At 42.4% G+C, this 27,975-nt stretch overlaps 1 protein-coding gene across 4 annotated transcripts in view; it reads right to left on the bottom strand.

Moving 5' to 3' along the window:
* Nucleotides 1-2,325: 2,325 nt before the first annotated feature.
* RNF20 (ring finger protein 20) overlaps nt 2,326-27,975 on the bottom strand; it is a 40,639-nt gene continuing 14,989 nt past the window's right edge. The window contains exons 1-20 of one of the 4 annotated variants that reach the window (XM_046023503.1): nt 27,318-27,444; nt 26,010-26,164; nt 20,785-20,952; nt 20,522-20,669; nt 20,186-20,368; nt 18,116-18,234; nt 16,259-16,405; nt 16,007-16,084; nt 15,698-15,817; nt 13,970-14,149; nt 12,623-12,758; nt 12,164-12,285; nt 11,674-12,044; nt 10,381-10,498; nt 9,627-9,776; nt 6,273-6,485; nt 4,746-4,871; nt 4,448-4,588; nt 3,690-3,791; nt 2,326-3,435 (exon numbers count right to left, since the gene is read on the bottom strand). In XM_046023503.1, coding sequence (XP_045879459.1) covers nt 3,259-3,435; nt 3,690-3,791; nt 4,448-4,588; nt 4,746-4,871; nt 6,273-6,485; nt 9,627-9,776; nt 10,381-10,498; nt 11,674-12,044; nt 12,164-12,285; nt 12,623-12,758; nt 13,970-14,149; nt 15,698-15,817; nt 16,007-16,084; nt 16,259-16,405; nt 18,116-18,234; nt 20,186-20,368; nt 20,522-20,669; nt 20,785-20,952; nt 26,010-26,138 — 2,928 coding nt within the window. In that variant the 5' untranslated portion in view covers nt 26,139-26,164; nt 27,318-27,444 and the 3' untranslated portion in view covers nt 2,326-3,258. Of the gene's footprint in view, nt 3,436-3,689; nt 3,792-4,447; nt 4,589-4,745; nt 4,872-6,272; nt 6,486-9,626; nt 9,777-10,380; nt 10,499-11,673; nt 12,045-12,163; nt 12,286-12,622; nt 12,759-13,969; nt 14,150-15,697; nt 15,818-16,006; nt 16,085-16,258; nt 16,406-18,115; nt 18,235-20,185; nt 20,369-20,521; nt 20,670-20,784; nt 20,953-22,969; nt 23,042-26,009; nt 26,165-27,265; nt 27,445-27,975 lie in introns of those variants that run through there. The other 3 variants (XM_046023501.1, XM_046023505.1, XM_046023504.1) reach the window with 3 other exon arrangements.

A 27,975-nucleotide genomic window follows, 5' to 3' on the forward strand; every position in this document is an offset into this window, starting at 1 on the left:
GGCTCAGCAGGGAGCCTGCTTCCTCCTCTTTCTCTGCCTGCCTCTCTGCCTAATTGTGAACTCTGTCGAATAAATAAATAAATAAATAAAAATCTTAAAAATAAATAAAAATCTTAAAAAAAAATACCAGACTTCTGAGAAACTGTTAGCAGAAGCAAGGAGCTGAATTAACTTAACCATATGGACCTTCCCTGAGTGCTGTGGGCCAGGCCTGCTGCTGGATACTGTGGACTACATTGTTAAGACACTGCTCTTTCTATATTCCTAATTTTAATACCAATGAAATACGCTACAAATAAGACCTTAATATTTAACATTAGGAAGAGACCAAACTTGGGGAGAAATCTCCAGAAAATAAACCTCAATTTTTCTGTGTGGTGGGATAATTACAGATCTAGGAAATGTTTAGGTTATTTCCATACCAGAGATTTCCTATTATGTAAACCCAGTCTAACATGTACACAACCCACCAGCTTCTACTTACTCTTAATGGAACAGTCTTATCATGTTGAATGGGGTAGACTTTTGCGGTTAAGAACTAGTCGAAACTTCTCTGCATACTCGTTGGTCCTTGGGTTTATCTATCAATTGATACTCCTCAGAAAAACCTTAAAGACCAAAATTTAAAGGCATTCCACAACAACAAATGATCATGGAAATTGATGAAAGCAGAATACACCTTCTTTCAAGCAGCAAGCATCACCATCCCAGTAGGTCTAAAAGAAGACAAGTGATCATTTCCCTATTCTCCAGAATCTTCCCATGAATCCCCATAATATCAAACTCCACAGTGCAGACCAATATACTATGGGGCCCACTTGAATCCTCACAATATCAAATCACAACATCAAGAGGCATGCACGTAGTACTATACACACAGAATACCTGCCCTCAAAGAACAAAGATGCCTTGTGGATCTGGACAGAGATTTTAAAAAATTTCCAATGGAAATTCATGTAAGAATGCAACAGCTAGCAGAAATAGCTGAGCACCTTTGAAAAAGATCCCTACAGAAGTAAGAATTTAAAAGCCAACCATGTAGTCAAGACATATGCCTTAGAGCATATCAACACTGATTTTGGTCCAAATTGCCAAGAGAATTTCCAAGGCAACAACAAAATAAAAAAGAGAGCATTCCCACAAGACCTGAAAAAAGAAAGGGAAGACTCTAGTACATTTCCAGTAATCCTTGAAGTTGGCATTCTATATAAGCATTAAAGAAATTTTCTAAAGAAGTTCCTATGGATCTAGAACAATGATTCTTTTTTTTTTTTTTTAAGACTTACTCATTTTAGGAGTGCCTGGGGGGGCTCAGTTGGTTAAGTGTCTGCCTTTGGCTCAGGTCACGATCCCAGTATCCTAGGATCGAGCCCCACATCAGATTCCCTGCTCAGTGGACAGTCTGCCTCTCCCTCTCTCTCTGCCCCTCCCCTCTGCTCATGCTCAGTCTCTCTCTCAAATAAATAAACCCTTTAAAAAATTATTTATTTTAGCGAGACAAAGAGTGTGTGGGGGGAGCAAAGGGAGAGGGAGAGAGAGAATCCTCAAGCAGACCCCCACTGAGCAAGGAGCCTGACGTGAGGCTCCATCCCAGACCCTGAGATCATGACCTGAACCGAAATCAAGTTTCAGATGCTTAACCAACTGAGTCACTCAAGCGCTGTGAGGCTGATTTTTTTTTTTTTTTTTTTTTGGAGGATTGTGTGGTTTCAAAATTCCTTTCAGAATCTGAAAAAAAGCTATGAATAACGTACATACAACACAAAATTTGGTATACAATCTGTGAATATTCCTGAAACCCATTCATTGGCCTCTTCTAAGAAGCCAGACTGTCCAAAAATCATTACTCTTTTTGACAATTATCTCAAAATGTCTTAAATGCTCTTTATGTTGCTGGGACTTCAGACTAGTTGGGACTAGAGGCTCCCTGCTCTTCCCAACTAGAGGAACTTCCCCTAAATCCAACTTCCCATGGGACTAGTGGTTTTCTGCCACAATATTCCACAGGCTGGGGTGCCTAGGTGGCTCAGTGGGTTAAAGCCTCTGCCTTCAACTCAAATCATGATCCCAGGGTCCTAGGACCAAGCCCCGCGTCAGGCTCTCTGCTCGGCGGGGAGCCTGCTTCCCTTCCTCTGTCTCTGTCTGCCTCTCTGCCTACTTGTGATCTCTTTCTGTCAAATAAAATCTATAAATTATATATATATATATATTCCACAGGCTACAGTCCCCCAACACTAGATAGCTAACTTCCCTAGCCAAGTGTCATGAACAGTAAATAACCAAACCCAAACCACCTACTGCCCAAGAAAAACACAAACACTAAAGCAAACTGAATCCTGCTTTAATTGAAGCTTGGGGAGTATAAAGTCCTACAGAAACATTACAGAGAATATTCCACAAAAAAGGGATCACAGCAATCCCTGTGGAGAGGCAGATGAGAGTAATTCATAGCTCACTAGGCCTCCTGTATCAAGTTTCCAGAGTACCCAGAAGATCTCTTCATCATCTCAGTCCTGTTTCCCATCCTCTCCAAGCTTGATTTCATTGTAAGATAAAAAGGGCTAATGAATTTGAAATTATTCTGGCCTCAAGAAATAAGATTTTTTTAATGAGTAGGACATTTCAAAACTTAAGTAACTTCAACATGGAACCCAGCTGACCTTAACAAGTTACTTTGTTAGTGAATAGGAAATGGACTGAATCATCCTGGGCATAATTTCATTAAGGCTTCAAACCATCCAGGAAAAAATAGCACAATTATACCATTTTATAATCCAACTTTACAAAAAGTTTACTACGCAAATCAAGAAATATTTGTGCCCACAGAGAGCTTATTTCTAAAAGATCTCCCTCTCCCCCCGAAATAGCCGTATGTCTCCACTCTTCTTTGTTCCCTTCTCCATGTTGAAAATATCAATTTATTTCTTCAGGAGGAATGGAAATCCAAAATTATGTAGTAAGCCTGAAGAAGAAAATGCTGAGAAATCTAAAAGCAAGGAAAGAAAGAAGCTGGTGGGGAAGACAAATGCGGGTTGTTTGTTTCTAATTCATTCTAAAACCCAAGACTTGCCTTTACCAGTCCTTTTCCCTGAAGTCATCTAGCTATTAGAGGGGAGAACCTGGACATAAAGTCTGCGAAGGAAAGGTCGTTGACAGACAAACTGCCCTTAGGTGACAGTCAAGGAGAGAAGAGGTAGAGGTTTGGTGGTTATGAGGAAGTGCCTGTCTAGCCATTCCCTCTTCTTCTCTTGGCTTGGCTCAACCAATGTATATGCGATGGAAATCATTAGCACCAAACGCGGCGTTACACTTGGGACATTTGCGCTGACGGGTGTCATAGCGTGTCTTCACACACTCGAAGCAGAAAACATGGAAACACTTGGTCAGTACAGCATCCTTTTTACGCATGTTGCAACACGGACAGGTCAGGCGTGCCTTAAAAAAAAAAGAAAGAGAAGAGAAGTCAGAGTCTGATCGACCATAAAGGTTTAAGTGGCCATCATATGGAGGCAAATAAGCAGGAAACCCACGAAGCACTAAGACAAGAGTGTCACCTCCCCCCTGAAGAATCCATCCTCTGGTTCCTTTCATGTAAAGAACTTGAGTATTTATTCTCCCGGTCTATTAACAGGCCACTTCAGTCCTGAACAAAAAGGACACGAAGAAATCACTGAGGCAGTTTTCCTAACCTTGTAATCCTTAATCTCCTCCATCAGGATCTCATCACATTTGGGCACATTGTCTGGTTTCTTTGTGGTCTCCAGCTTCCTTCGAAGTCGAGAGATGTCCTCCTGTGGTAAGACAGCATCCCATTAGACATACTCCCCCAGACCTGCCATTTCTGAAGAAAAAAAATTGCTCCAACTTGAACTTTCTACTCGGCAATGAAAGGACTTTCTGTCCTTTCCTGGCCCATTATCTCTTAGGAATGCAGAGAACTGGAATGGCAAATACCTTCTTTGTTCCTAAGCACAAAACCATAATCCTATCACCAAACTCTAGTTGCACCTATTGTCAATGCAGTTCTGTAAAAATACAGTCTAAGAATTAAACAACAACAAAAAAAAGATGAAAAACTTGATAAACTATTTTAAGGTAATTACTCTCAAGCCAAAGGTAAGAGTAGGTTAAAATAACTTACAGATGTATGGATAAGGCTAGAGAGTCATCATGAGAAAACATCTGACATGCCAAAAATAAAAAAATCACAGAACTTTAAAATCCTCTAATTTGATAATGTGACTGTATTTCATGCCCACCAGGTGGTAGGCACCATGACAGGCTTTGGGGGGAAAGGTAGTGAGGAAAACAGACTTAGTCTTGTCACTCAAAGAACTTATAATCAAGTAGGAGATGACTTACATTAGACCAATGACCCCTTCATAACATTTCAGAGCTCAAAAAATACCTGAAAGGTGAAACATAAAGAAAACACAATTGCTCTTGCCTGGGCTCTTTTGAAATTGAACATGTCCTTTTCTTTGGTGACACTGTTCTCCACGATCTCATCCTGAAAATCATGGAGCTTCTTCTGAGCCAACTCCAGTTGCGCTTTGAGGTCTTCTGCCAGCTGCGCTGCCTCCATCGCCTAGGCGGGGTGGACAAATAGCGTCAGCTTATTTCTAGGGAGGCAAGACGTTAATCCGGGCCAAGGAAGAAAGTGAACCTATAATGTCATCAGTGTCCTCTGTGTTTGATCCTCTGAGACTAGCCGTCACTTCAAATGACAGGGTAAGCAATCCTACCTTGCGTTTATTCATCTCTAAGGCTTGTGTCCTAAGACCCAGCTCCTTCTCCCCCGTGCCGATGTTGCTTTGTAACAGATGCTCCTTCTCTTCCAATTTCCTTACTACCTGTAACTGGGCATCAACCTTTAAAAAAGAAAAATCAGATTTTAACACAAACAGGAAAGAAAAAACTATTAACTGACTAGGCACTATTAATCCATAGGCCCGCAAAAAGAGTCTGTTAGAAATCTCAAACCATCACTGTCTTTACCCAGGAACCCTTCAAAATACATGCAAGATCACAATACTTAAAAGCTTCCCTTTTCATACCAAAAAATAATAAATAAATAAAAATAAAAAATCATGGTTGATGGTTCAAGGAAGAGTTTTAAGAAACCACTGAAAATTCTTTTCCAAGTTGCCAAGAGCAAAAGGAATTACATTTACAGATATTCACCTTCTTCAGCCATACTAATTCTCAAAGGCTGGCAATTCACACTAGACCATGTAAATTATAGCTCAAACAAAGGCCATTTCTCTCACAATGGCTACAAGTTGTAAAGCAGTCTTTTTCTTGAAATTCACACACAGGGATGCCTAGGTGGCTCAGTTGGTTAGGCAACTGCCTTCTGCTCAGGTCATGATCCTGGAGTCCAGGGATTGAGTCCCATATCAGGCTCACTGCTCAGCAGGGAGCCTGCTTCTCCCTTTGACCCCCCTCCCCCGCCATGCTCTCTCTCATTCTCTCTCTCAAATAAATAAATCTTTAAAAAAAAAAAAAGAAAGAAAGAAAAAGGAAATTCATGCACAAAGTGGAGTGCAAGCTGGTGCAACCACTCTGGAAAACAGCATGGAGGTTCCTCAAAAAGTTGAAAATAGAACTACCCTATGACCCAGCAATTGCACTACTGGGTATTTACCCTAAAGATACAAACGTAGTGATCCGAAGGGGCACGTGCACCCGAATGTTTATAGCAGCAATGTCTACAATAGCCAAACTACGGAAAGAATCTAGATGTCCAGCAACAGATGAATGGATAAAGAAGAAGTGGTATATATACATAATGGAATACTATGCAGCCATCAAAAGAAATGAAATCTTGCCATTTGCGACGACATGGATGGAACTAGAGGGTGTCATGCTTAGTGAAAAATAAGTCAATCGGAGAAAGACAACTATCATATGATCTCCCTGATATGAGGAAGTGGAGATGCAACATGGGGGCTTTGGGGGGTAGGAAAAGAATAAATGAAACAAGATGGGATCGGGAGGGAGACAAACCATAAGTGATTCTTAATCTCACAAAACAAACTGAGGGTTGCTGGGGCAGGGGGGTCGGGAGGGGAGGATGGGGTTATGGACATTGGGGAGGGTATGTGCTATGGTGCTATGTGCTATGAAGTGTGTAAACCTGGCGATTCACAGACCTGTACCCCTGGGGATAAAAATACATTATATGTTTATTAAAAATAATTAATTAATTAAAAAAAAAAAAAGATAGTGCCCTACTTCAACAGAATTCTGGCAAGCTCTATTCAAATTACCTGAGTCTTTAGAGTCAAAACCTGGTCAGCCAGCTCCTCCTTCTCTTCTTTAAGTAGCTTGTGGATCTGATTGGACTTGATACGCTCGGACATGAGCTTGAAATTTGCATCATCCTTCTCCCGCAACTGCTGCATTAAACGGATATTCTGCTCCTGCATGTCTTCAAAGGCCTGGCCTGTAACATCCATCTCCGAGAGGAGAGCCTCTTCCTCCTAAAATATGGAGAAAGAACCCTCATTTTAATAGGATCTTCTAACTCCAAATGAGCACTGGAAACTAAATTTTTCCAGTGTTAATTCAGAAATAAAGTAACCTGCCGACAGAGACTCGGTTTTAAGCAGCTTAGTTTTGTCACTTAGGTTAGCTCAAGGAATACAAAAGAAACCCTTATTATCTGAAGCCACTGGCACCGATGGTCTGATGCTCAGTTGATCTGTATTCAGGGCTGGTTAGAATAGACAAATCTACACACCAATGTAGCAAACTGATCAAGCAGTCCTTGGTGAAGAGAACTTCTATCACGAAACCTCACATTTTCTTACACTTTCCCACAACTGTAATTATCAAATTTCACTACAGACTTTCCAGCTGTACTGTACAACAATCTGATGGGTGAAGAACAGTACCTAAAAATATTTTTGACTTATATTTTGTGTTATGAGGAGACTGAACATCTTTTCAGATGTGTAAGAGCCATTGGTATCCTTTTCTGTGACCGAGTCACATCTTTTGCCTATTCCTCTACTATGGTGTTGGGTTTTCCTTTCTATCATTTCTGGGGAGTTTTATATAGTAGCAAGATAAGCTCTTTTGTGCTAAGAGTTAGAAATATTTTCTCCCTGCTTATCATTTGTCTTTCAGCTTTGCGAATAGTAGTTTCTGCCAGACAGAAGTTTTGTGGGCTTTTTAAAGTTGAAATTATCAATTCTTTTCATATTTTTTAAACTTTTATTAATAGTTAAAAAGGTCTCCACCAGGGCGCATCTGGGTGGCTCGGTCATTAAGCGTCTGCCTTCAGCTCAGGTCACGATCCCAGGGTCCTGGGATCGAGCCCCGCATTGGGCTCCCTGCTCTTCGGGAAGCCTGCTTCTTCCCCTCCCATTCCACTTGCTTGTGTTCCCTCTCTTTCTGTCTCTCTCTGTCAAATAAATAAATAAATCTTTAAAAGAAAAAAAAAAGGTCTCCACCATTCCAGACTTACAAAGGAATTTGTTTTCTTCTAATAGATTAAAATTTTTTTCAAAGATTTTATTTATTTATTTTATAGAGAGAGAGACAGGGAGAGAGGGAACACAAGCAGGGGGAGTGGAAGAGGGAGAAGCAGGCTTCCTGCTGAGCAGGGAGCCCAAAGCAGGGTTCTATCCCAGAACCCTAGGATCATGACCTGAGCTGAAGGCAGATGCTTAATGACTGAGCAGCACAGGCGCCCCAAATGGATTAGCTTCTTTAATATTACAGCTATAATCCATTTGCAAATTATCCTTGTGTAGAGTGTCTGAGTATATATGTAACTTTTTTCCAGTATTAGTATTTCTTTTTGCCCTTCCGCGTTTAATACTCTTCCTTTTCCCCGCTGACTTTAAACTGTACCTTTGGCACATACTAAATACACACGTGTACTCTGGTCTATTTCTGGACTTTCTATTCAGTCCTAGCAGTCTATTAGTCTCAAGCTATCTTACCTCCTGAAACTTCCTGTTTTTATACCTGGTTGAGATACAAACTGCCACTACTCTTCTTGTTCGGTTTTATTGGCTATTCTTGTGTGCTTTTCCATATGTACTTTAAAATTGGTCTTAGTGCCAAAATCAACAAAACCAACAATCAGTATTTGTATTGGGATAATACCAAATTTATAACATCACTCCACTTCTTATTAGAACCTACAGTAGTACAATTTCCTGATAATTTTTATTTTTTTTATTTTTCTTAAAGATTTTATTTACTCATGCAGGGGGAGAGTGCAGACGTGCACAAGGGGGGGGGGCGGGGCAGAGGATGAGGGACAAGCAGACTCCCCAGTGAGAGGAGCCCAATTCGGAACCTGATCCCACGACCATGGGATCAGGCCCTGAGTCAAAGTCATATGCTTAACTGACTGAGCCACCCAGGCACCCCGATAATTATTATGTTTTAAAAAAGAGCAAGAGGAGTGCCTGGGTGGCTCAGTCGTCTGCCTTTGGCTCAGGCCATGATCCCAGAGTCCTGGGATCGAGTCCCGCACCGGGCTCCCTCCTCAGCACAAGTCTGCTTCTCCCTCTCCCACTCCCCCTGCTTGTATTCCCTCTCTTGCTGTCTCTGTGTCAAATAAATAAATAATATCTTAAAAAGAAAAAAAAAAAAAAAGCAAGAGAGAGAAAATTGGAAATCACCAGATTTAAGAAAAGCCAAAATCCCATTTTTTTAAATCAAAGAAATACATACAGGTTCTAATAAAGTTCCTCTTTTCAAGGTACTTAATCTAAAACTCCTTCACTTTGCCATTTTGTTATTTCTTAGATACAGTGAAGATGTTCCTCACAGTGAACATATATAGTTTTTCCATTTCTGGTACCTTTATTATTAAACACTAAAAGTTAATAAAACTCACTGGGACTTAAAAATAAAGAAATATATGTTTGGGGGCACCTGGGTGGCTCAGTGGGTTAAAGCCTCTGCCTTCGGCTCAGATCATGATCCCAGGGTCCTGGGATCAAGGTCCAACATCCGGCTCTCTGCTCAGCAGGGAGCCTGCTTCCTCCTCTGTCTCTGTCTGCCTCTCTGCCTACTTATGATCTCTATCTGTCAAATAAATAAATAAAATCTTTAAAAAAAAAAAAAAAAAAAAGAAATGTATGTTCGTTGTGAGAGGTAGTCTCTACAGTTACATGACCATGACCTTGGAACAACCACAGTTAACATACTAGTTATTTATTTATAACCTGTTTGGGGGCATGTTATTTGTGATCATAATGCATATAAAACCATACACACATACACACGTATATATATGTGTGTGTGTGTATGTATATATGTATGTATATATGTAAAGACACACACATTTTTTTTTCATTTAGACTCACTATATCCCTGATGCCAGATCAGCAGAGGAAGGGTAGACCCCTCAATAAACAACTTTGAACAACTGGCTACCCTTTGAAAATAAAAGTAAATTTCCTGCCTCACAAATACATAAAACAAAATAATAAAGAATGAAAGACTTCAGTATAAAAACAAACGTACCTATGGGAGTAAAACATATTCACAGAAAGAAAAAGACTGGAATGAAAGAGCATACTGCACTGTCAATAACTTACTTGTCAAGTAACATGTACTTTTCTAAAAACCTAGCTACACAAAGAGAGTGTGCCCACCTGCTTGGCCATGGCCAGCTTCTTCTGCAGGTACTCTATCTGCTCCTCGACAGCCCGGATCTTCCTCAAGGCATCCTCATCAGCCATTTTCTTGTTCTCCTTTTTCTCCTTATCCTCTAGATCCTTGAGTCTTTGCCTTAGATCTTCCAACTAGAGAAGGTAAGGAATCACACACACGAGAAGAAAAAGATATAATACAATTTCAAGAATCAACTGATCCTGCACAGATGTAGGGCCCACAACACCAAAGAACCTTGACAGAATTTGAAAGGGAGAGAAACGCTATACTGGCAGGCCACACCATAATGCTGCTGTTACTTCCATTCCCACATGACACACTCGTATAAGGAATGCTGGTGACGAGTGCACACACATCTCTCTTTAGGATAGTGGTTCTTACCCTTGTTTTTAAGGCCCCCAAATTTTAAGAGAATAAGACATTCTTCCCAAAAGTAATCTGAAACATGACTCACTGTAACAGTGATTTATGGGAAAAGCATTAACGGAAAAGAGAGAATTAAAACTCTGAAAAGGTTACTCCTATTCCCAGAAATTGTGATATACCTTACTACCTAGTGCAGAATACAGAAATCCGTTTTATTTTAGAAGGTCTCTGAAAGGGAGGAAAATGCTGCTGAGTTTTAAATGCTAACTTTAAAGATGAAGAAAGAAACTACCTCCTTCAGAAATGTGAAGGAAAATCCCACAAATGCAGACTATAACCAGAATGACAGGTAATGGCAGACTAGATTACCTCTGCCTTAGACTTCTTCTCAGCTGCCATCAGCTGAACTTTGTCTCTCTGTTCCTTCGGGGCAGAGCGGTACATATCTAGCAACAGTTTCATCTCCTTTTGGCTCTCTTGTGCCTTCCTATGATGAGGATGGTAGAGGGAAGTGAAGGGTGTAATGAGAAAACACAGGACATCAGAGCAAGGGAATTTGGAATTGAGCAAAATAATTTACAACAGTTCCATGTACACTTTCCATCACAGCTCTAAGATAATACTTCTCAAGGACCATCAGGAAACTTGTGGATACACTCGGAAACTAGAAAAGCAAGCTCACTAATGGAATCATTTCTCCCTTCAGAACAAGTTCTCCAACATAAAGTTATAAAATAAATACCTGTGGCCCTACTTAAAGAGGCAAAATTCGGGGGCCCACTCTTAGAAACTGAGATAGGTCTGTAATGGGGTCCAGGAATATATTTTAAATAAGTCACCCAGATAATTCTGATACTATACTTGAAAAAAGTATTTGCCTTAAAGAGATCAAGAGGAAGAAATAGGAAAAAAGAAGAAAACTAGAATCGATAGTGGAGTGATGCGCCATCAGCTGAAGACTAAAACTTCACCTCCTACCAAATTATCCAACCTCTTAACTACCTTTTATATACCAAAGAAACTCAAATGCTTTGAGCACAGTTGTCCTTCAAATCCAAGTATCAATAAAGGCACAACCACGACCAATGGGAAGCAAGATGTAACCAGTTCTACTGGTTATGCAGGAAGAGAAGGGGCAGTAATGAGATGTTATGTTGGTGTTTCATTAATGACAGGTCTGTCTTACCATCTCAATGCCTACAGGAATAAACCTAAGACATCTCTTAAAATGACCTGATACATACACAAACTAGTTAACTGTCAGGTAAATAGACAAACGCTGTTCAAGTTAGAGTGATACAAACTCTACCCATTATGATTTAAATTACAGTTGATGCCAGCAATCTGCCAGCAGTTAATTTCAGTAATTCTCATGAGTACTGCTTAAGTCATGACACCCTGTCCCTTAATTTGGATTCATGAAGAATAAGGCTGCAAGTGCAGGGCTCACCGAGCCCTGACCACCAAGCCAAACTCCGCACTAGCCCACGCAAGCCATTTTGAATGCACACTTAAGAACTGAGAGCACAACTAATCGTACATTTAGATACACCTGAGATACTATGACGGTCTGTAAGTCACGCCATCCACCAAACATTGCATGCATGATGTCCTAACCTCAACTTCTGAGTCAGAAACAGTTACTCTAAAGTCTGCTCTTACTTGAGTTCAATCTTCAACTGTTTGATAACTTCTGCTTCCTTTTTCCTCCCATCATCATGTTTCCCTTTCTCTTTATCCTTAGCAGAGTCTCTTTCCTTCTCTGACTCTTTCAGTTTCTGCTTCTCTCGTTCCCTCTCCTTTTCCTTCTCCCGCTCTCTTTCTCGCTCCCTCTCTTTCTCCCTCCTTTCTCGTTCTCGTTCTTCCTCGTCCCGTTTGGACTTGATTTCACTGGCTTCCTCCTGAGATGCCTTTGCTGCGGAGGACTGGGCAGCTAAGTCCTCGGGATCTTGCTTCAGCTCCGCGGGCTCGTCCTTTGGGTCCTCAGTACTGGACTGAGACTGCAGGAGGGCCGTGCCGCTGCGCAGACGTGTCTGGGGGACAAAGGAGGGAAGGAAGCGCGTGACTGACGGCAACCACCTCAGTTGGCTCCCTCGAAACCCGCCACACAAACAGAACAGCTGCTCACACTTATCTGACCCCTCCTGGTTACCTTGTTCAGGTCAGACTGGGCTTCTCTCAGTTTCCGCTTGTACCTCAGGACCTCGCCTTTCAGCTGGTGGTTGTGATTCTGGAGGCTGCTGATGAGGTGGCGCATCTCCCGGTTGATGGGGCCTGAAATATAGCAGCAGCAATGTTAGGAAGAACTGTGACAAGGGCAAAGGCACAAGGAGACAAAGTTCAGAACATATCAGGGCCCTTTGAGAAACAGAGGAAATTACCAAAAGAAAGAGACCTCCTCAGAAGAAGAAAACAAAACTGGCCAATCTAAGCTGAAAAACAAACACCCAGGCTGTGAGCCAGAATGAATTCCAGGGCTTTATTAAGGGTCTTTAAGACATCTGAACTCCAGTTAACACTGTCAAATCCAGATGAACCACACTATGTTGTTTAAGGAAGTTTAAGGAAGGCATTTGCAGCAAGCTGCAAGCCGAAATGAGAATACTCATACCTGCTTGTTCATTGGCGGCCAGCGTCTGCTCAAATTCTATCCTCAGCATCTCGTACTCCTTGCGGACCTGGGCCAGCGTATCTTCCAGCTGGATCACTTCGGTCCGCAGCTTCTTATGAAGACTAACTTCATCTCGCTACGCACAAAAAAGGGAACCAATCAAAAACTCTTATCCAGGGGCGCCTGGGTGGCTCAGTGGGTTAGGCCTCTGCCTTCGGCTCAGGTCATGATCTCGGAGTCCTAGGATGGAGCCCCACATCCGGCTCTCTGCTCAGCAGGGAGCCTGCTTCCCAAACCTCTCTCTTTCTCTGACTGCCTCTCTGCCTACTTGTGATCTCTGTCTGTCAAATAAATAAATAAAATCTTAAAAAAAAAAAAAAACTCTTATCCAAATGTGGAAACATCATCATATTCTATTAATATGTTTCCTAATTTTGACCTGTAAGGATCTAAGAAGAAAAAAAAAGTGAAACACTAAGAGGTATTACTCTGAGAAGTTCCCACTCAATCGATATTTAATGAGCACCAGGCAGCTTCAAAACTGATTTGAGACCTGGAAGGATATTATAGAAATGAGGGAAATAGCCCCTACCTGCAAGAATGTTATAATTTATAAGGAGTACTAAAACAATGAAACAGAATATAAATGTATGTAAGGTAAGACATGTTAAATTCAATTCATGTGTCAGACATATAGTAAAAGACCAACTATGACAAATATTATCTTAAGGGCTATGGAAGGTATAGCGGTGAACACAAGAATGAAAGTTTTTGCCTTAAAAAAAAAAGTATTTACATTTGCCCCAACATGCTATAATGGCTTATAAATGGTAAGGCAGCTTCCCCCCCACTATTCTCACCCAGGCACATAAGGCTCTAGCCATACTAAACTATTTCAAAATCTGTTCTCACTGCTTGGAATGCCCTTCTATTTTTTCTACCAATAAACTTGTATTTATACAAAACTTCATTTATGTTTTCTACCAGTAAACTTGTATTAATACGAAACTTGTATTTATGTTCTCTACCAGTAAACTTAAGATTCACACTTCACTTTGGCAAGTGGTTATCAGGAAGGTTCCACAGGAAATCAGGTGCTCTGTCTCCTTTATCACTGCCTCTTTTGGGTACGCGTCTGTTGTCCCACACCACATTCTAATGGTCACTACTCACCCCACTAGACTCTCTGATCCCAAATGGCGGGATGCCCACCACCTAGCAGAGTAAAGACCTACAGCCACTCCATATATACTTGCCAAACGAGCGATAATCGCTCACAAGAGGGTAAAATTATAAAATTTATGAGGCAGAAAAGCTTATATACAGAAGACAAAGTGAGGCTATTACCTCAATGAGCTCAACTTGGCGCTGGTGGGTCCCCCTGGTGCCATGAAGCAGTGTCCGAGCCTCATCCAAGTGCGCTTTCAACTGCAGGCTCTCGTTGTACAGGACAGAGAACTGCGACTGCATACAGCGGTACTCCGGGGTCTCCTTAACCGCCTCCTCCACTGCGCTCCGCAGTTCCACCTGAGGAGGGCCCAAAAGCCAGTCAGAAGCAGAAGCTAGCATCTGCGCCCTGGATGCCAGATAGGAAATAAAACCTTAAACTCAATGATGTCCTGTGCAGTTGAGATAAGCTTTTTTTGTTTGGTTTTTGTTTTTTAAGATTTTATTTGTTTGTCAGAGAGAGAGAGAGCAAGAACACACATGCAGGGGCAGCAGCAGGCAGAGGGAGAAGCAGGCTCCCCAGTGAACAGGGAGCCGGATGAGGGACTTGATCCCAGGACACTGGGATCATGATCTGAGCCAAAGGCAAGCGCTTAACTGACTGAGCCACCCATCTTCCTTACAAAGATTATGGATTGTATTTGCCCGCCCTTCTAGTTCTGTAAAATCTGTCAAGCCAAATTAAATCTGACAAGCCAAGAGGTTGACACCAGATACTTGTGTTCTCCACCCGAGAACTGTTTTAACTGACACGTATTTTACATTATATATCAACCTACACCCAATGACGCTAGAAGATCCCTATGAAATTTGCAGACATGGGGATACAGAAAAACCCTATGAAATTTGTCAAGATGTTTAATTCTTTTCTTTTTTAAAGATTTTATTTATTTATTTGACAGATAGAGATCACAAGTAGGCAGAGAGGCAGGCAGAGAGAGAGAGGAGGAAGCAGGCTTTCTGCTAAGCAGAGAGCCGGGTGCGGGGCTCGATCCCAGGACCCTGGGATCAGGACCTGAGCCGAAGGCAGAGGCTTTAACTCACTGAGCCACCCAGGCGCCCCAAGATGTTTAATTCTTAAAACACAGTTGAAGGCCCCCATCAATAACTTGTTCTTTTTATTAACAGTCACAGAGAAATATATTTTCAATACTGTAACAAAAATACTTATGCTTCTCTTAAGCAATGGCTTGCTTTAACCCACTTTAATTGATTTTACTCAGGTTGGTTTGGTTTTGTTTTGCTTTGTTTTTCAGTTGGAACATCTTTATTTACCCAGAAACATATCAAATTATAAAAGACATACGGCTATTACTGAAAGAGGAGTGGGAAGACTTTCACGATCCATTTTCTTCCCGTCCCCCAAGAACCTGAAGAGAGAAAATTCTAACAGGAATTTAGAAAACCAACAGGAACCATCACTGATCATGTTTCTTTCTCTGTTTTGGCAGCCAGGAACAACAGAGCCAAATTCTGTGACCTACATTTGGCAGTTACGGATACTGAATAGCCTGCACGATACAAGATGTATGTGCTCCTTGCACAGAACTTGTACATGAGCCCCAGTTTTTTTAAATCCATTTTGGATCATCACCCTAGTTTACCCTACTCGTTTTTCTCAACAATTCCTAAGTTAGAGCACCTTGATTCAGTCTACATATATCTTTATAGGTTGTTTTAGATACTTTTCAGAACAAGGCACAATATAACTAACAAGTAAATAAATAGACATACCGAAAAAACCCACGTTTTTCTTTTCCCTCCTAAGTTCTGAGGGCCAACCAGTGCGTATGTGAATTGATCAGCAAAAAGTTTCATTTTACGGCCCTTCAGAAAGGTGTCTCCTACCTTCAGCTTCTCATTTTGGGTGGTGACCTCCTCCAAGTCTTGCCGAAGTTTCTCCAGCTCACAGTGACGGTTCTGAGCCAGCTCTTTGTTCTCCTCAAGCTCTGCATTCATTTCCTCAAACTGGAGAGAGGGAGGAAAATAGCAAAATAAGCAAAAAGAATTTTTATATCATTCCCATTCCTAAGCTTCCACCTTCATCTTCCCGTTCTTCTAGCACACCCCCACTCTGCCACTTGTGAACTCCTAAGTACCAAGCACGACAGCTGACACGAGGTCACAAATGTGTCCCGAGTGAGTCGCGCATCTTACCTTCCGGGCATTGATAGTGATCGTGCCGCCATAGAGACTGCTCCCTGCTCCATACACCTTATAGCCTTTCGAATTCACCTATAAGAAGGACAAAGATTTTAGTGAGAGGAGACCCTAAAATTTTAGTCTGAAAACCAACGTGCTTTCAAGAGTCCATTTTGTTCCCAGGTACTACTATCTGGGTCCGTCCTTTCTGAGTAGACTCTTTAAAAATGAACCTAGTCTCTAAACTGTGAATGAAAAAGTACTTGCCCGTTCTAGAACTTCCGCTAAGTGCCGGTTGAGTCGTTGTTCCCTCTTTCGAATTTTGTCAATATCCCACTGCAGGTCATCGATCATGGACTCAAGGACAGACACTCGTGACTCAGCTGTCTCCACTTTACTCTGCAACTTAGAGAACTACATCCCAAAGACAGGCATCCAGAAAAAGAAAGCCAAAAAAAGACCGAGTTAGAAAAGCAGTATCTTCCATCACTACCTTATATCCCAAATCTCACAAAATTAACCCTTGCTTATGCAACATTATAGACAAAATTAAATTGGAGCTGTTCACCTTCTTCCCAATGCACGAATATAAAAATAAAATCATGAAAACTCTAATTACAAAACTGTTACATGTTCACATTAATATATACCCCTTGTGTTGGTTTTAAAAAATAGTCCCCAAAGTCTTTGGCAGTGATGGCACTGTCCCCTCCTCTTGAATCTGGGTTAAGTTCAGTGACCCAGTGGAAATGATACTACATAACTTTGAGGCTACGTCTGAAAGGCCATGCAGGTTCTGCCTGCTGATCTTGGAACTTTCATTCTCTGGAAGAAGCCAGGTGCCATGTAAGAAGCCCAACCCTGACACTGCCACATTAACGCAGCAACATGCAGGCTTTCCAGTGGACAACCCACTGCTGTGAGCTCCCCCTAAGCTGACAGATAACATCAACCGTCAGCCACGAGAGCCACGGTGGACGTCAGCTCAGCTGAGCAAAGCAATGTCTCTCTCCAGCTTAGTAATGGTATATGAGATTTGGGAAGGGCCAGAAGACATGAACCGTCTCATCTTTGTCACACCTAATATGTGTCAAACATGACAAAAGTTATTCTATTTTTCTACTACACCCCAATCTATTCGTAAGCACTGCTATACTCTACTATGTATCTTTTAAGGCTGACAAGAATCCACATGTATTAACAAACTCCCCAGACAATTCTCATGCAAACAGCCAGCACGCACCTTGGCACTCAAGTTTACAAAATAAAAGCATAAAGAAGAACATGGGCTTTGAAGTAAAACACACCTAAATCCAAATTACAGTTCAAGCACTTGCTGGCTATGTGTTCAGACCAGTTATCAACCTCTTTGAATTTGTTCCCTTAGCAGTAAGATGGCAACTGCTTGACCATTAGAGAGGATACTAAAGTACTAAGTGCCAGGCACTAAGGAGATGGTAACTATTAACTTACCAACAAGCACAGGGTATGGGCAGCCAAACTAAAATACGTCAAAGTTCAACACAATATCCTTTCAACTAAACTGAAATGATAATCAGGGGTGTCAGAAAAAATCTTAAAGGCCTATTACCATTTTATCTCAATCACTGTATATAAATAAATAAATACCCAAATCCTGACGTGGTTTGGTCATGGCAATATTGATGCCCAAATCTGGACTGAAAACCCACATTCCTCAAGTTCCCAGCCCATCACCGATACAGTGGTTCCTACTGTCCCATTCTCAGGTGAATTTCTAGCAACCCATTCCTCAGTAACATAGTACGTGATATTTTATATTTGGGATAATTCATTATTTGAGGGATTGGTGTGTTGTTGCACAAAAGTACACATGATGGTATTTCTTCCTAAAAACTAACATCATAAAGTTGTCTATTTAACAAAGGCACAAGTCTAGGAGAAACATTTGATTCTTTTTTTCCCTTAAGCTTTCCTCAGATTTTGATTTCTCAGATCTGGCTGTTCTCGCCTGCCCTGCATGCTCTTTAATATAAAAATAGGCTTTCAAAATACAGCCAGGTGATCCTCAAAGCACTCAAAATGCTAAATCAATGTCTGCCACAGGCCACGAGAAAGTACCACCTCTCCTTTCAGGTTCAGTACCTCCTGAGACATGGTGCGATGCTTCTCCTGAAGGAGGTCTGTCAGTTCCTGTAGCCTCATATTCTCCTGGGCGAGGAAGGAATTCAGCTCCTGCACCGCCTCCTCCACAATCAAATTATCTGAGGGAGCAGAACCGCACTTTAGCTTAACATCTATAGTCTCAAATTTTAAAAGTGTGCCTCCCACCAAATATTAACAAGCTATGTCACTTTATTTTCCTGGAAACCTTCAGGAAGTAGGTTGGTTTTTATTATCATCACATGACTAAGTACCCAGCCCTCAAATGACCTGCTTAAGGAAATGAGCCAAACTTATGCTTTAGGAGAGGATGACACAGAGCCAAAGTCCCCTAACTCTCATCCCTTCCTACAAAGTCAAAATGCCGTGAGAAAAGAAATGGAGGTTCTGTAACTTTATTCAGATAAGACACAATCACCTAAAAAACTGCATTTTAGAATGATAGACAAGATAGAGGTATCTCTCATCAGTGTCAGTCTTCAGAGCAATAAAATTCTATTTCATAAGACTATCACAAATTCCTATTATTCACTAATACCAACATGCAGCATCTCTCTGTTGAAAGAGAGAAGGGGGGGCAGAGGGCAGAAATTTCCTGACTCAAATGAGCACCCATAAAATCACAAAGAATGAAGGTAAGAACCTTGAATTACTTAACATATTCCAGAATATGATACTAGGGGCACTCCTGAAGCTCAAAAGCCAAAATGTACACTACAATTTACAAAGAAGGCAGATAAATATACAGAACTTATTACACCAAATAAATATGTTTAAAATTAGAGTCACAAATATAAATGCTCAAATCCAAATGTTAGCAAGTGAAACCAGATACTCTCAGGATATACAGTGCCCTGGGGCGCCTGGGTGGCTCAGTGGGTTAAAGCCTCTGCCTTCGGCTCAGGTCATGATCTCAGGGTCCTGGGATCGAGCCCCACATCGGACTCTCTGCTTGGCGGGGAGCCTGCTTCCTCCTCTCTCTCTGCCTGCCTCTCTGACTACTTGTGATCTCTGTCAAATAAAAAAAAAAATATATTAAAAAAAAAAACCAAAAACCTCTGCCTCTGCCAGGGTCCTGGGATTGAGCCCCGCATCAGGCTCTCTGCTTAGCAGGGAGCCTGCTTCCTCCTCTCTTTCTAACTGCCTCTCTGCCTACTTGTGATCTGTCAAATAAATAAATAAAATCTTTTAAAAAAAAATATTAGAGATAACAGATAAATAAAAAACAAGAACATATCAAAACTGACTCTTTGGGGGCACACCTGGGTGGCTCATTCAGTTAAGTGTCTGACTCTTGATTTTGGCTCAAGTTATTACCTCAGGGTCGTGACACTGAGCCCTGGGTTGGGTTCCACGCTGGGCATAGAGCCTGCTTAAGATTCTCTCCCTCTCCCTCTGCACATCCCACCCCCCCTGCCTCTCTCTCTCTCTCTCTCAAATAAAAAATTATCTTTACGGGTACCTGGGTGGCTCAGTTGGTGAAGCATCTACCTTTGACTCAGGTCATGATCCCAGGGTCCTGGGATCGAGTCCCAAGTTGGGCTCCCTGCTCAGCAGGGAGCCTGCTTCTCCCTCTGCCCCTCCACCAGCTCATGCTCTCTCTCATTTACACTCTCTCAATCTCCAATAAATAAATCTTTAAAAATAAATACATAAATCAAAAAAAAAACCTGACTCTTGAAGTCAAAGTTCAACATCTTATAAACAGAAATTTTGTAAGTGTAATTACCAATATTTAAAATATCCAAAACACAGCTACTCCTTAAACAGTAAAATTAATTTTGCTACCTATAAAAGTGTTTAATTAACAGAGCATATCAGAATGGAGCGTTCCTCAGCTACTTACAGGACCGTTATGTGGCTCAAAATATGAAGAACTTGGAAAATACTAACATGCCATAGCAACGACATTACTGGTATTACTGGTAGTACTGGAGATTGTATCCCAAGGAATGGAATAAAAAATAAATACATTAAGTCCGCAACTACAAATCAGCATGCAAAGAGAGCTCTTATTCCTCCCGTTTTTTTCTCCCAGTCTCCCAGCCTCACCTCCACTGTTCAGCTTCCGTGATAAGAGCTCCACTTTTTCTTGTAATTTATCATAGACGGTCACAATCTGGGACACAGCTCGGCGGGAGGACTCCACACGCTCCTGCAGCTGAGATTCCATTTCCTCACTGGAACTGCTGGCCAGAGTAGCAAGGAAAGAGAAAGCTGGCTCTTGCCCTTCCCCTGAGGACACAGGGGAGAAAAAGAAGCCATCAACATTATAAAACTGGCAATATCAAACTCTTCTTTCTTTCCTCAAATGGAAATCCTGAAAGCAGAGCTCTACTTCAGAAACCCACACAGCACATGGTGGGAGCAGGCACCACAAATACTCACCTCTGTCTCGGTCATCTTTCCGCTCCTGATTGCTATCAGAGTCCGGTTCTGGTTCCGGCACGACAAGGGCTTTTCTCTCCGTGAGGAGATCTCCCAAGCCCTGCTCCAGATCGTAGCGTTTAAGGATGATACGGATGTTTTCATCAAACTGGAGGAGGGTGGGCACCATTATGAAAAAACAAAAGAACCAACTTGGGAAATGAAGAGAGTGCTAAGGCAAACAAAAATATTCAAAAATCTGAGCAAATAAATGAGTGAGCTACCTGACTCCAGTACCGGTTGACAATCAGCAGTGAGGCATCATCGGTGGCCTGTCTTCGTTCCAGTTTTTCGATGTGCTCACGGAGTTCATCTTCAATGGTCTGCCGTTGATCCAGCATTTCTGCCAACTTGCGATTTTTGGTTTGCAGTGTACGAATGTCTAGCTCCTCCTGCTCCAGGAAACCAATCTTATTAGTCTCCACAAAGAAATTGGACAAATCTGCTTTTAAATTCAATAGGGTCATATAAATTAGTAATTTCCAATGACTAAAGCTATTTATCTTTAAAAAGCTTACAACAAATAATTGGGTAAGTAGGAACAGAGGAAGGAAAGAATGTGCGATGATGGGAAGTAAGAATGACGTTAATATACCAGAACCTGGACCGTACCCATCTCACTGTTCTCTTCTCATGAACACTCACAAAGTCCCGTGAGGCTCCACTGTCCAGCTAGACCACCTTCTACCCTGATGACCGCTGCCATCTAACTCCTTAGCACCGCCCCACACTCATTTAGGAACCTTGGCACCTGGGTCCTTCTCTGCCCCAGTCCCTGCCAACATATCCAGTAAGTGCAATACCCATGCGGAGAGGTGCACATGTGGACAAACCATCGAATCCTCTAGCTGTCTAGGCTGCATTCTGAATTCCTTAACTCCGGGGAGTATCTCCCCCATACTATGTTTCGGCCATACCTTTCAAAAGCCACATCTTGGACTTCTGTCATTATCTGGAACTGTGCCATAACTGAAATCTTAGAATTCTGTGAACAAAACCTTATCTTTTTCCAGGTATCTCATGCCCTTATCCCCATATACTGGTCCTCATCTAGATCTCCCAGAACCTTGAATTCTCTCCTTTTTCCTTGTCAGTCCCTCTGTCTCCACTATCTTTCATACCTTGACCTCAGCTTTTGTTCAGAATCTCATTCTCCTGTTTCTGCAAAAATATCACTCCATCAGTAAATTCCACACCTCTCTCAGTATCTTTCACTTTTCTCCATAATTCCTTTCCCAGGACAAGGTGGGGACTAGAGGTGGGAAGGATGGGGTGAGTATCCCAGGCAAAGAGAGGATTGAAAAGGATTACATTTTTACTTTACCTAGGAATTCATGAATATTTTAAAGTAAGAACTGTTTATTAGAGCGCCAATTTCTTGTGTTCTTCCATTTTCTTTCTTCCATTTTGGTTAGAACATTCTTGATATGTCAAATTAGTCAAGAGTTTCCCAAATGTACAGCTATTAATACTATTAATCCTATTAATAAATGAAATCCTCAACCTCTTCTCTGAGCCCTCCTTTCCCCCTTCTTATTCTAATGGAAACCTGGATGAGAGTCCTGTTGCTCCTTAAGTTTCTCCAGGACTGGGCCTGGGGACAGGCAGGCATCCTCCTTGTTCTCCACTGCCATTCCAGGCCTAGCCCACCTGTCTCCCCAAAACCTCGTAGCTTTGCAGCTCATGCACTGGCCTGTACCACCTGCTACACTGCCTTCCTGCACTAGTCTATAAAAGCCCAGATCACCTCCCCACGTTTCCTAAAGATTTAGCACCTAGCTTATTACACTCTCAAATGCTACTCTTTTCACAGTTCTTACTGATGTCAATTCCCATATAGATTATCTTTCCTGTATCTCAAATCATCAAGTTGTTCACTTTCTTTCCTTCAAAGATCTTGTCCTCTGCCTCTCTCAGCCATCAAACTCCCAGTTATTCTTAGTCTTAGCTACACATGTACGCTCTTCATAAGCTCAATTTCAAACACCCCATTCTCCACAAACACCATGTACTTTTCCAGCTCATTCTCTCTAGTGTCCTGACTCCTAAAGCTCTTCACCTCCTCCAAGATCTATAATCCATTGGTTCTGTATCTTTCCCATCCTTCATTCCTCTCACTTCCTTACTCCCTTCTTTATTGAACTTAAATTCTGCAATAAGTCACAATCACGACCTTTTGTAACCTCCTCCTTCCTTGCTTCTTCTTCACACTTACCTGGTAAAAACCCCACCCCTTGTAACATCCAACTGTCCACTCCTACAGGCCTACAACCATGCAGCTGAACGTGACCACAAAACATAAAGTACCATGCTACCTTTAAACTCATGATCCCAGAGTCAAGTAGGTCCTCAGTGCTGGCCAGCAAAAATACCCTAGTCCGTTCCCTCTTCAAGATGACTACTTCATACCTTCTCCTGTCTCGTCAACCTCCAACACTTCCTCCCCCATCCTCACTCTCAGATGAGTCGCCTCTGATTTCACTGAAAAAAAAATAGAAGCAATCAGAAGAGAATGTCCACAGCTATCGCTCGTAACTTCAGCTACGGACCTACCTACAGCTGAACTTATATCCACAGCCTTCCTCTCTGTTGCTACAGATCAACTGCCCCTGCTCCTAGTTAAGGCCAATTCCCCACCTGTGCGTTATACCACATGCTCTCTCCCTTATTCGTGGAAATCACACCAACAACCATCTCCTCTTTCTGCTACCTTGTCAACTTGATCATCTCTACTAAAGTATTTCAATCAACACGCTATAATAGCTCCTACTTTGAAAACAAAACAAACCTTCCCTCAACCCCATATTTTCCTCTGGCTAATGCCCCATTTTCTGCATCTTGCTTTGTATTAGTATTCTTGCAAGGCACGGTCCCTCCCCTCTTTTCCCTAATTCCTCTCCTCTTCTCTTCAGCTCACTGCAGTCAGGCTTCTAGAACCACCACTCCAGGAACATAGGTCTCACTAAGGCTCAACTGCTAAATCTAATGTCTCAGTGCTCCCCTTACTCAATGCTCCCCTTACTCAACCATCAGCGGCACTTGAACAACTCCTTCCTTAAACACTCCTTTGTTTGGTTCCTGGACCCCCACTGTCTCTTGTTCTCCTCCTACTTCATTTTCTGTCTCTTTGGTCAGTCTCTTCTCATCACCTTGACATGAAAATATCAATCAAAATCAGTGCTTCAAGGGCTCTGTTGTCAGTCAAACCTCTTCCTTATCTACACTCACTTAGAGCCTCTAGTCTCATGGATTTAAATACCTCCTACAAAATGATGACTCCCAAATGCACAGCATTAGCCCAGACCTCTCTTCAGAGAGCAGACTGTGGTATCCAGCCACCTACCCGCTCAGATGTCTAGTAACTTTCCCAAACTTGAATGTCCAAAATTAAACTCCTCCCTCATCCTCCACAGCTTCCCAAAAAATCTGCTCCTCTCATACTCTTCCCTAGCTCAGTAAGTGGACAGTCCATACTTCCAAAATTCTGGGATCTCATAAACTTCATCCAATCCATTAGCAAATCTGTCAATACTACCACCACAGTGACCCAGGACACCATGATCCCTCATCAAGATTACTGCAACAGCCTCTTGCCATGGACACTTTTGTGCCTCATGCCATGTCCGTCAGCCCACCAGACTTCAACACAGCCATGATGGCGAGTTCCATCCACACCCGCAGTGTTCCTACCTCAAGCCACCCAGAGTTTTTTCATTTTTTGTTCCACACCTCAGTTGGCTCACTACTGCAACCTTGAAGTGCAGAGGAAAAGCTATTGCCTTTAAGGACAACCTTCAACCAACTGCGGCAGGAATTAGTGGATATATGCCCCAGCTCCCTACCCTTAGAGAGATGAAATGGAAAGGAAAAGAGGGAGAAGGAATGAGGGAACAACTCTGCTAACTGAACTGATAAACCTTGCTCCTCTACCATCTATTCTCCAAGCATAAGTGACAACATGTTACTCTCCTGCTTAAGATCTTACAATGGCTCCTCACTACCTTGTGGATAAGATCCAAACCGGGATGGATCATCTCTGCTTCTCTTAGAGCATGGGGCTATTCATCCCCGTGAAGAACATATCCCCCGCTCATCAACATTAGAACAATCTGCTCCATTAGCAGGCCACTTGACAGCCTGAAGTCCAGGGGCTGTCTTTAGTGTAAAGCATGGTTCTGGCAAACAACAGATGCTCGACAAATATTCATATTTATTGAGTTAGCAAATGTCCTTGGGATGCAGGATGTGATTCAGTGTTAAGATAAAATCACCTCCTGGCAAAGTATGGAGTAGCTGAACCCCAGAGAGAATAATGACACTTCATCAATAATTTACTCTGAATGTTCCCATTATTCTCCCTGATCCTAAGCCTAATTCAAGTAAGTAAGAGATAGGGTTTTATAAGCTATCCAAATGTAAAGCATTTTAACACCGTATCCCCATGGCTGAGTTCCAGAACACAGACTCCTGGTCTAAATTCAAACCGATTACAGTGAGCTTCTGATGTCTAATGGACATATAACATTACTCTAAGCTTCTGGTATGTAACAGTCTAATGAAACTGTCAACTCCATAACAGCAAGGACAGAGTCTATTTTATTCACCATTACATTCATAATATCTAGCCCCATAATAATTATCAATAGCTCAAATATATTGCATACTTACCATAGTAAAGATAATGTTTTAAGCCTGTTTAACAGGGACTCTTTCATTTTATCCTCTCAACAACCCAATGAGGTAGGTACAATAATAACATTTTTTTTTTTTAGAAGGGATCATTTCCCTTTTTTTTTTTTTTATTTGACAGAGAGAAATCACAACTAGACAGAGAGGCAGGCAGGCAGAGAGAGAGGAGGAAGCAGGCTCCCAGCGGAGCAGAGAGCCTGATGTGGGGCTCGATCCCAGGACCCTGAGATCATGACCTGAGTGGAAGGCAGAGGCTTTAACCCACTGAGCCACCCAAGCGCCCCACAATAATAACATTTTATACACAAGGAGAAGAGGCACAGGGAAGAAAAAAGAAAAGTGAGCAGCTAAGAAGTGGTAGCGCTGAGGGTAAATTCCAGGTCGTCTGAACTCAGACTCTGACCCTTCACCATTCTCTCAGTGATTTTGCTATACTGCCTCTTAGTACCTAGCATCTAACTTTTCAGTGAATGAAAAATGAATGTACAGTCTCCCACTGCTAATGCCTATAATCAAGGTGTATCAGGCACCACACTCACCAGAGATGAGAAGCATACCTTTGAAAATAAAGACCAAATGTCAATATACTCTTTTCAGAACTGAACACATCATTTCACCTACTTCTGGCTATTTCCCTCTTCTTGTCAAATAAATTTCTCTTACACCAGAAGCTTCCATAAACTCTTACTTTCAGGTTGCAATTGACAAAAACAAAACAAAACACACACACACACACTCTCACAGCACTGTTTCTACATACCGTTGAAGAGACACCCCCGAGCTTAATCGTCTCCACTGTGGTCCCTGAATCTTCAACAGCTGTCTTCTTCTCCGGAGGCATGGATGTGCCAGGCTCTCCAGCCGCTCTTTTATTTCCAATTCCTGACATCTTGGCACCAGATGACAGCAGTGTTCCTGGAGGGGGGAAAAAAACCCAGAAACTTGAGTAAGATATGCGAGAAGAGCAACAATAAAGAAACCACCCACAGTGTAAAAACTAGCAACTTTTCTAGCCAGGCTTTTAACCAAAATCCATTAACTTCATACCAAGTGACACAATCTCCAAATTCCTCTTGGAAAGAAAAAAGTAAACTGTGGATTAAGAGTCAGGGCTGAATTTACACAACCACCGATTTCTAAATAGAGTGCTGATAAGAAATAAGACAATGGGCAAAGGACGAAGACACCAAGAAAAATGTCAGAGAAATCTCACTTCCTGAAATGTCAGAATCAGAAAAATAGTTCGATTAGAAAAGGAACTAATTCTATTGTGTTGGGAAAATCACAGACCTGAAAGAGATCTCAAAAATGTCTATTAAATCATTAATATTGAACAAATAGTGTATCACCACTGAGGCTCAATTTCCCAAGCCAGGAATAAGAGTATATAATTAATGGGCCCCTTTCAAGGAATGAATAAGTATAGAAAAAACGTAGCACAATGCCTAACACGAAGAATGCACTCAGAAATTCTAGCTCCCTTTCTTCTATTTGCAGTTTCTTTCCTATTCCCAAACGTTCTCCTCATGATGTCATGCAATCCTAAGGAGAGTCTAGACCTGATAGTGAATCCCAATTCTACCTCTCAGGGAGCCAGGATGCCTTGAAGGAGTTCTCCAAGGGCTTCGGTTTCCCCCTACGTACAGTAGAAGCGAACAAATATTCTGGCTACCTAAACTGCCTCCCAGGGTTCCGGAGCTCAAAGAAGGAGAAATGGATGCTAAAGCACTTGCTGCTTCAGAAAGCAGCCCTGCCATCACCGAGACTACACACCACCCTGCTTCCGATTCACGCTCCAGAAGGGGTTACTGGCAGCAGTAACCTGAGTGGGAGCTCGCCTGGACAGAGGACACAGAGGGGCAAGACAGGGGCCGCAACACGACTCGCGAGGAGGCAAAGACCCCAGCCTCCCGCGCCGCCAAACGCAGGCCCAAGAGAGGGAAGCCCCGGAGCAGGAGAGGGCGGAGATTCCCGAGGGCCCACACAATCCCGCAGCGCCCTCGCCCGAGGTCTAACCTGGTCCTAGCAACTCGCGCGGCTGAGCAGCGGAACTCGGGCAGTTATTTACCAAGGTCCGCTCAGCGCCCCCACGTCTCACCCCTGACCCGCAGGCGAGGACCCATGGAAGCTTCCGGGAAGCGGGGCCAAGCAAAGGAAGAAGGGAAAGAAGAAAGGAAGGCGCTGCAGCGCCGCCGGGCGGAAGTGACGCCCCGCGACGCCGCCGAGCGCCCGGAAGCAGGTGGCGTCTCCGTAGCAACGTGGGAGCCGACCTCAACCTGCGCCATGTCCCCGCTGGCGTGGGCGAGAGGGTTCCAGACTTTCTCGGCTTGTTGGCCTGTGTTACAGCGACCTCGTTTTTTCTACTGAAATAAAGTGCCTTGTTCTGTTGCCTCTTACTGGTGCTATGGAGACTCGTTCGGACTGCCGATTGGCCGATGGACCTGTCAGTCTCCGGGCGGAGAGAACTAGCCTCAGGCACCTCTGGAAGTTGTTACTCGCTGCCCATTTGTGCTGAAATCCTTCTGGAGAAAATCCAAACGATTTGATGGGTTTCGGGGCTTGTAGGTTCATCTTACAGGGAAGTATATACGGTCCTGCCAACACATTAGAATTATTTGAGAAGTTTTGGTCCTTCTAGAGTAGGGGCTGGCATGGGCCTTTTTTTTTTTTTTTTTTTTTTGTTAAGATTTTATGTATTTATTTGACAGAGATCACAAGTGGGCAGA

Source organism: Meles meles, chromosome 11 (assembly GCF_922984935.1).
Source record: "Meles meles chromosome 11, mMelMel3.1 paternal haplotype, whole genome shotgun sequence".
In the NCBI taxonomy this organism is placed as follows: domain Eukaryota; kingdom Metazoa; phylum Chordata; class Mammalia; order Carnivora; family Mustelidae; genus Meles; species Meles meles.